The 9,214-nt window shown below is 43.0% G+C and overlaps 1 protein-coding gene across 2 annotated transcripts in view; it reads left to right on the top strand.

Moving 5' to 3' along the window:
- Positions 1 to 4,653, top strand: part of LOC135111222 (G-protein coupled receptor dmsr-1-like) — a 39,911-nt gene extending 35,258 nt beyond the window's left edge. For both annotated transcript variants that reach the window (XM_064024355.1, XM_064024356.1), the window contains 2 exons: positions 2,514 to 2,632; positions 3,829 to 4,653. In XM_064024355.1, coding sequence (XP_063880425.1) covers positions 2,514 to 2,632; positions 3,829 to 4,033 — 324 coding nt within the window. In that variant the 3' untranslated portion in view covers positions 4,034 to 4,653. The remainder of the gene's footprint in view (positions 1 to 2,513; positions 2,633 to 3,828) is intronic.
- The last annotated feature ends 4,561 nt before the right edge of the window (positions 4,654 to 9,214 follow it).

Below are 9,214 nucleotides of genomic sequence, written 5' to 3' on the forward strand. Positions count from 1 at the left end.
ATTTCAGTGCAATTACATACTGAGGTACAGGTACATGCAAAACTTCTCGTCGCTATCAAACCAAAGGTGCATCTTGAGAAAAGAAAAAAAATAAGTGGAAAGGAGTGAATTATACCGAGACCTAAATGCAATCGCCACAAAGCCCCGGCAGGGTGAGGGACACTGCTACCCCTCACAAAGCAGCTGACGGGAACGACAAAACCTCCCCCCACCCCGCTTCCCCCGTCCCTCCATTTAACCATCCAGCTCCCAGCACATTACTGAGAAAGCCAAGGTCACAAGGACGGTTTGTGCAATAATCAAGAACTTTGCTTTTACTGAGCGTCGACTTTAAAAAGTTTCCATGTGTGTGTGTGTGTGTGTGTGTGTGTGTGTGTGTGTGTGTGTGTGTGTGTGTGGTGTCTGCCCTGGCGGAAATACATACGATCTGAGTCAAGCCCGTGTTTTTGTGTTTCCATACGTCTATATCCCTCTTGGAGTTAAGTTGAGCACGTCCCTCACACACACACACACACACACACACACACACACACACACACACACCATCGCCACATCCAACACATGCTAACTTCAGTATTTCTGTTTAAAAGGTTCAATTTCTTTACGGTGTCTTGACATCTAATCTTTTTTTTCAATTTGTGCTCATATCCTCTTATTCTTCCATCATCTCTTGTCAGACGGCCCTTCATGTCCACATTTTATATTTTTCCCGCTACTCTGAGCATCGTAATCAAATCTCCCCTTTCTCTTCTATCCTTGAGCGTTGTCAATCTAAGTTTATCCAATTTCTCCTCCAACGGCAAATGGTCTAGATCAGTGATTCACAAACTGGGGGCCATGCCTCCCTAGGGGACCATGTAGGATAATGTAGGAGGCCATAATCTGAGGATATGTATATATTAAAGCAAAGGTGTTTAGCGGGTAGGCAGCCACTACAAGGAAATTATAGGTTCAGTACAAATGGCTAGACTACATAGACAGATGGCTTTTTGATACCTCCTACCATTTTCATTAACTTATTCCTGTGAGGCTGGATTTTCTGAACTACACCACATTAAAACGAGATATCGCAACAGACTTAAAGTGAAGTATGACCTATGGTGTGCTTTAAGTGAAACAAAACCATGAATAAAAAAGGTTGTTGATAATCTGCAACATCACTCATCACACTGAGTGGAATGAGGATTTAATTGAAGGAAACATGAACCTGGCATCAATGTTCAGAAGCAAATAGTCTGGGAGGAGGCGGGTGTGTGGCCACTGAAGGTCAGGGTTGTTGTGGCAGTTAATTATGACTCCCTATGATCGCATTTCACTTCAGAATTATAAAGTCATCAGATTTGCCAGATTCAAAGATCAGATCATGCGGCATGGGATTAATATACTTTTAAACCAGTGGAATTTCGTTTTATTTTGTTTTTGTTTGTTTATTGTCGAAAAAGCTTTCCGCAATTATGCCATTTATTGATCACTCTAAGTATAGACATTTTTTATGTGCGTTATGATACTTCTTTAATACCACTTCAGTAATTATATGAGATTCAGCAAAGGCAAACTAGAAATTTCTTCATTAATACTTAACAAAAGAAAAAATAACAATCGAAATCAATAAAATTACAGGATTTACTAGGGTGGTTTTTATATGGTCCTAATGAGTGCAGGATTGTTGACAGTCACTGGAGTCATGAGTTATGCTTGGCGGTGGGCCATGGACAAGAATCGTGTATGAAAAGTGGGTAACGACCTGAAAAAGTTTGGGAACCACTGGTCTAGATTAAGGGACATGCTGGTGCAGCCCTTGAATTTTCTCCAATCTTTTTTGCTTTAATGTTTCCCCTTCAATTTTTTATGTAAGAGGGGTAACACAATATACATAAAAGATTTAATGAGGTGCCAGTCTCTGAAGAAGGCTTAACCAAACTACTGTATATATGTGTGTGTGTGTGTGTGTGTGTGTGTGTGTGTTTACGATTTTCTAACGAACGACAACAGATGTGAGCGAAAGGAGGACCAAAGCCAAATGTAAATAAACAAGTAATGAAACAAAAGGTGAGAGGCCGTGTGACTGCTGCCCGCTCCCAACGACGTGGCGGGGACCAGCCTCGCTCTGATAACCTGTCGGACTCACCTTATGTAATACCTGCCACGCGGCGCTACTGCTGGAAAAACGAGCGACACCATAATTTTCCACACAACTGTTTCGTTTATCGAGCCACAGTTTGAAATGTACACAAAAATAAAAAGGAAAAAAAGAAAAAAAGCAATTGCGTCCCATCAAGTCTCCGTCATGAGCAGCAAGAGCTTACGTACGATAGGAGACAAAATTGGTAGCATAGTATAGGACTTCATATAACCAGTGTCAGCCAGCGGTGGTGCCAAAATTCCTGAAGAGAACGGGAGAGGACGTTGAGCCACAAGTATTACTAGAAAACAAGGGATGCGGAGTCACTTGCGAAGGCGGGACACGACGGGAGTGGATGAGAACCAACTAAAGGGACCTTGTGTTATTGCAGGGAGCCACAGAACGCAGCACGAGCATGCTACTGTTGATGATGGTGCTGTTCCTGTTGGCGGAGGCTCCACAGGGAGTCCTAACTGGCATGGCGCTCTTCTATGGTCACAAGTTCATTAGGTGAGTCTATAAACACACACACACACACACACACACACACGACTGGAGCATGTCACAGCGAGGACAGACAGTGGTATGGCCAACAACACCTCACTCACAGAAAGCCTTACTGGACTTCCACCTGTTCGCCAGTTGACAAATTGCAAACACTAGCGTCAAATAACCACATGTAACGCAGCACACAGTTCAGTCCCCGCTTTGTGTTCGCTCAGCCACACAACTCGCGTACATGCAGAGTGGTGGGTGGATGAAAGAATGGAATAGACTCAGTAATTTAGGTGTTAGCGTTCAGTTAATAGGGAGCTAAAAAAAAAGAAAAAGAAAAGAAAAGAGAGACAAATTTATGGATGTGTATGATGAAAGGATATAATCAGGTGTGTGTTGATATTCAGGGACTGCCACACAGTAAACAGCTTCCTCCCTTTTCTTCTTCATTAATTCTGGAACGCTCGCTGCTCTTCTCACGGGCTATGAGTGCTTCCTCCTAAGACTTCGAGGAAAATCAGGCTAATAACTTCAATATCCAGACATGCAGGAGTCAGTGACCTCGCATCAAGTCTTGGCTCGGCTGGGTGCGGGTGCTGGCGTGACCTATATGGGCTGGTTTCTCTCCACTCCACCTAATTAGATAGAAGGTGTAGCTCAACCACGCGGAGATGACTGGCTGTATCCTTCTTTAATGTTGTTGTTGTTATTATTATCATTATTATTACTATTACTACTACTACTACTACTACTACTACTACTACTATTAATATGTATGTGTTTATTCTATCTATATGCTTTATTACTATCACTATCACCCCTACGACATTCACAGCACCATCACTTCATCATAATATCTGCCACATCCTCCCCTATCAACACTATAAAGTTTTCACCACTATCATCATTGCTACACCACAATATCACAGCCACAATTACCACTGTCAAGTCATTTGGACCACCAATTATGAACAACGAAACATAACAACTGCCTTTGTTGCCCACACCGTTTCCGTCACCACCACCACCACCACCATCACCACCACTACCAATAAATTACAAAAAAACAGTCACACCACCACCATCACCACCGCCACCATCAACACCACTGTCACCAAAACTACATTGCATCACTCAGTATCATCTCCAGTAAAGTGAGCATTCGAAAAATCACATTTAAATCAAAGCAAATTACTCTTTCTTCCTTACAGTGACTGCTACATCCAACTGGGGGACCTCATGGACTTGCTGGCCCTCACCAACAGTTCCATCAACTTCCTGCTCTACTGCGTCATGTGCAAGCAGTTTTGGGACACATTCGTCAGTCTCTGCTGCACCTTGCCCCGCGGCCGCCGATCCAAGCAGCCACCTCACACAGACACCAACTCAGCCTCCACCAAAACTTCCAAGATATGAGTCTCGCTTCCCTCTTGAAAAAAGTTTGGTTTTACGAAGATGCTCAGCGCCGCGTCGCAGTGCAATACCTTCTGGCGGTGGTGGAGGTGAAGCCTTGATGGAGAGTGCTGAGTGGCGTGGGTTTACAGGCGAGTTCGGTGTGGGAGAGGCGGGAAGAGAGGGTTTTACAGTAGGAGGATACGTCGAAGCTAGTCTGAGCCCTGCTATGCTTCACGAATCCCAGAACCCTCGTTGTATATATCTCAAGAACGTAGGAAGACTGCAAATAAGGAAGGCAGGTTGATCTACACAAGGCATCTGATTTTTGTACAGAATATGACAATGTATTCCATCACAGTGCTATCAGTTACTTCCCTCGCTCAGTGCACTCCCTCACGTGGCATCCAGACTGTGGTGCTCGCCGGTGATAGCCTCTCAGTGGGCGCCAGTACATGCCAGTCCGTGTTACGTGTGAGTGTTGGGGCAGGCATCCAACCTCTCACTGTTCAGTCTCACGGAAAAAGGGGAAGGCACACACAAGCGGATGGGTTCGTGTGTCTTGTGGCGCTCCCTGTCTAGAGACTCTTCCAGTTTGAGTGACGCTTTGAATTTGTGTTATCTAATTATATTTTATTCTGTTTTATTTATTTATTTTTTCTTCCTTTCTCGAGGGAACTTGATCCTTTGCTCAGTGCAGGACGTGTGGGTCTGATATTTAATACTAGTGGACACACGCACACACACTAAAGATTTTCCTACATGCCTGTATCAACGAGAATGTCAAAATATAAATAAACAGAATACTTTTATTATCAAACTTTCTTTCTTAACGACTACTCCTTAATGCATCGATTATTTGCAGCTGCCATTACAAGGAGTTGTGGTCAATTACACCGCAACAATATTGTACATCAGCATTAAGTGACTAATGTAGTGCATGGTGCAGGATTTAGGCAGAGGCCATAAATTACTTGAATTTCTGAGTTGGAGCTTACGGCGAGCCTAACACGCACGGCGAAGATGAATGGACGCAATACTTAAGTCACTGAACTCTTTGCAAAACTACATGGAAGCTGCCACCACCCTAGTAAGTTCAGCCAGTGAGGTGCACAAGCCTGACTCACAGACGAGCATGTTAACTAATCCTTTTGTTTCTCTGGGGCACCATGGAAGAAATAATTTGTATATATTCTTTTCTATATTAATACAAGATCTTTTCACTCGTGTCAAGTACTTTATGTGCGAAGAAAACACATGCATGAACACACGCGATGCAAAGAAACAAAATGATGAGCCAGCGTTGGGTCAGGCTGCCTAGGGGAACATGTTTACTCTTGTAGTGTACACAGTGGCTGGCCTGTTTACAACCAGTGTCTGGGTCGTAGGCTTCAACGCCTCTCACCTTCCACCGTCAAGGACGTCATAACAACGCAACAACAGCGGCGAATGGACAACGACCTGCAGCCACACGGGAATCTGTCCTCAGCCCCACAGATGCTTCACTCCCATCCCCATACATATTCCAGTCCCAGCACAAGTCCCCACACTAGTCGCAACCCCACTCGTCTCCCCCCATTGCCCCGCCACATGGCAAACTTCCCAAACTTCCTTACCAACTTCACCGAGCATAGTGTTGAAGTGAGCGTCTTCCACACTCCTCCTCCTGCGCTCTGAAGGTTTTTATTTTTCTTCTGAGCTCAGAGGCGAGATCTTTACAGTCTCTGTCCTTTGCAGCTGCGTTATTCGCCTCCCGCACGAAAAATATTTTGCAATGATATACACGAAAAGAAGAGAAGGAGTAGTTTATGGGTATGCATGTAGCTGGTGTTTCCGCCACGAGAGGACCTGGTATGACTGCACAGTGGTTATGGTGCCTCACTGCCAAGGGAGGCGAGAGGGAAGGGGCAGGAATGGCAAGGGTAACGCACAAAATTCTGTCCAAAGTGATGAATAATATGCCGCGGAGATGGGAGAAATATAGAGGTAGAAAAGTCCCATTTGTGGCACAGTAGATCATTATTTGCACCTTATTCAACAGGTGTGTGTGTGTGTGTGTGTGTGTGTGTGTGTGTGTGTGTGTGTGTGTGTGTGTGTGTTTGGGAATTTGAGCTAAACAAAGGTACTCGTGACTATTGCGGTGTTGATAACTTGAACTTTACGGAACGCGTACGTGCGAGAATGTTTAGAGTTGTGCCCCTTTGTGATGGAAGCAAGAAAGAGCCTTCCAACAAAGTCCCGTGAGATGGATGCTCTGTAAATGCCTTTAAATCCAACGCTGTATTCCTCCTTTGTGTGGATCCCAAGAACGCAACCAACGTTAGGTCGATACACGTGCTCAACTGTGTGCGTGTGTGTGAGTGTGAGCATTAACTTGAAAAACATGACGTGTTGTATGGCAACTTTAAATAAATGTTACGAAACGGAATTTGTTGTTCTTCAATACACCTGAAGATGTGTGTGTGTGTGTGTGTGTGTGTGTGTTATACGAACAGGTGATAGGATGTGGGTAACCCTTATTATGTATTGTTTTTTTTTTCTACATTAAAAGGAAAGAAAACCTGTAGGGGTGTTTCGAATGAACAGATGAAGGAGCAGAGTTTTGAGCAGAAATCATAGAAATATCAAAAATTGAGCGTTCCATGACTTCTCTGTGTTTATTGCTTAATCTGGCAAATGACAGTGGGAAATTCAGGATAGACTCATCAATACAGGAGTGGATGGGACGAGAAGTTTGGCTGTGACCATTGGCGTGGACACAGGATCACCTTATGTTATATACGTGGATGCAACAGTCTGCCTTGGTTTGGAAGAGAGAAAATACGTTGGAGGAAGAAATGGTCTGCTGTCAGTCGCCTCAGATACTTGGGTCCCGGTGCGGAAAAGAAGATAGAACACGAAAAAAAGTGAAGTGAATTTCCATGAACTGGATACTAGATCACAGGTCACATACGAGGTAGAAGTTAATATTGAGAAAGTTGCAGGAGTTAGTAAGACACCTCGACTCCATTCCATAATTGCTCTCTCTCTCTCTCTCTCTCTCTCTCTCTCTCTCTCTCTCCGCCCAGACTTCAAGGCAAAACCAAAGCCATAATACTCTTCGAATTTCATCACCTCCAAGGAAGCAGGCATACAACACACGCCTCACTGACACCCATGCGTCCCCCCCTACACTCCACATCGCCAAATCCTGCGAGTTTTATTTATTTTCTTTACGCAGAACAATGAAAAAATATAAAAATAAAATAAATAAATAAATAAATAAATAAATGAAGTGACGTGAAACCTAAAAGAAAATAAAAGCAAAAAGCAAATAGTGAAAAAAAAAAAAAAACATAAAACTCGGAACTTTTAACTTTAAATGAGTAGGAGAAAGAGGAGAAAAGGAACTAGGAAGAGGAGGATCAGAGGGGGAGAGAATGGGGGGAGGGATCGTTACCAACACAGCCACCCACCATCACCACCATACACCACCACCATTTACCACATCAGTACCTCCCACAGTACCCCATTAGTAATCCAAGAGCTTCGTAACTCGAGCAGTGGAAGTTATAAGTGCTTTCTTCCTAACATTTACTGCTGAAGAATGGCAAGTGGGGAGGAATACTTAGCAGGAGTTGAAATTGTTTCGACTCGCAAGTCAGGAACTGGAACGCTGGAAAGGCTGAATGCTTGAGGAGCAGCAGGGGGTAAGCTGTACGTTCTTATAAAATCTATGACAAATATCGTGGCGGTTGTAACACGTAAAGACTTGCGTTATACGTCGTTTTAAGAGGAATTAAATTAGCGCAGTATCTCATTGTCGTTTGAATACTTTGGGGTTCAGTACTCGGATTAATCTGCCACATTACAGGTACGTTAATTGGCTCGTTAAGGTGCAATAAGAGCGTGCATAATCAGATCAATGCAGCTATTTTTCTTTTTTTATGGAAACCTTGACGAGGAAAAAATAAATAAATAAATAAAGGCAGTCATTTCATTGTTGTTTGAATATTTATAGGCTGCTTATAAGGGGGAACGGCCTCGTCCTCTTATTTATTATTATTATTATTACCTGTTATTTACCTGTTATTAGTTACTATTTTTCTATAATCCAAACTGTTTCAACATGTTTAAAGACTAGAAGGCGTCACATTAACACTGCACATTATATAGCAGTTACAAAAAGTAGCTTCACTGTAACTTTCTGTCTGTCAGGTAAAACATTCTTGTACTCAACACTCGTGCCCACCTCCGCAGCTGTCACCCTCCTCGCTCCGCACGTCTCTGTAAATAAATAAATAAATAAGTAAATAAATTGTTAACTCACTCACAACACTTCCATCAAAATAATCAAAACAGGTAGTGATCTATAAGAATTCTACTTCCAGTTAAAAGAAAAGTGCACAATATGCATCTGCAAAAACTCCTGCTACATTATACGAACACATCTCCCTTCATTATTAAAGATTCGTAAGAGGATCTTGAGCTGAATTAAAATTACTTCAGATGAACAGATGAACAGCCTCGTCTTCTCTTACCTACAGTTAATCAGTAAAGTTTTAATGATCCGAACTGTTTCAACATAGATGCGACACAATGAATCGTCAACAGAGGACAAAAGAGAGTATGGCATGGATAGTACTATGTCTGTGTGTGTGTGTGTGAGGCCTTTTACCTCACATTATCACTGCCGCTGCCAGACATCGATGTATTGATTCTCGTCTGGGATAACTAGCCGTATGAAAGGACGCTGTACCATTTTCTTTCCGTTCACATAAATAAAGACCAGGGAAGAGAGGGATGGAAGGAAGGAAGGAAGGAAGAAAGTGATACGTGCAATCCGAACGTTGCTTCACTGAAACGCCGATACTTACAGTCCACTATCTCCTAAACAGACGTTGGATTGAAAATTAAAGAGCTTTGTCTGTTCATGTGTGTGTGTTTGTGTGTGTGTGTGTGTGTGTGTGTGTGTCCACCTCCTCCTTTCCGTCCTGTCTGTACTTCTTTCTCTTATCTCTTTTCTGTCTGTGCTTTTTTTTTTTTTTTAATCTTCTCCCCCCTTTTTTTTTTATCTGTGTGTGGATGTTTGTGTACGTGTTCGCTTGTCTTTCTGTCTTTCTCTGTCTCTGTCAGTCTGTTTATCTATCTACCTGTGTTTGTGTTTTCGTCTCTCTCTCTCTCTCTCTCTCTCTCTCTCTCTCTCTCTCTCTCTCTCTCCACCTT

The sequence above is a fragment of the Scylla paramamosain genome, chromosome 21, assembly GCF_035594125.1.
Source record: "Scylla paramamosain isolate STU-SP2022 chromosome 21, ASM3559412v1, whole genome shotgun sequence".
Taxonomy (NCBI): Eukaryota; Metazoa; Arthropoda; class Malacostraca; order Decapoda; family Portunidae; genus Scylla; species Scylla paramamosain.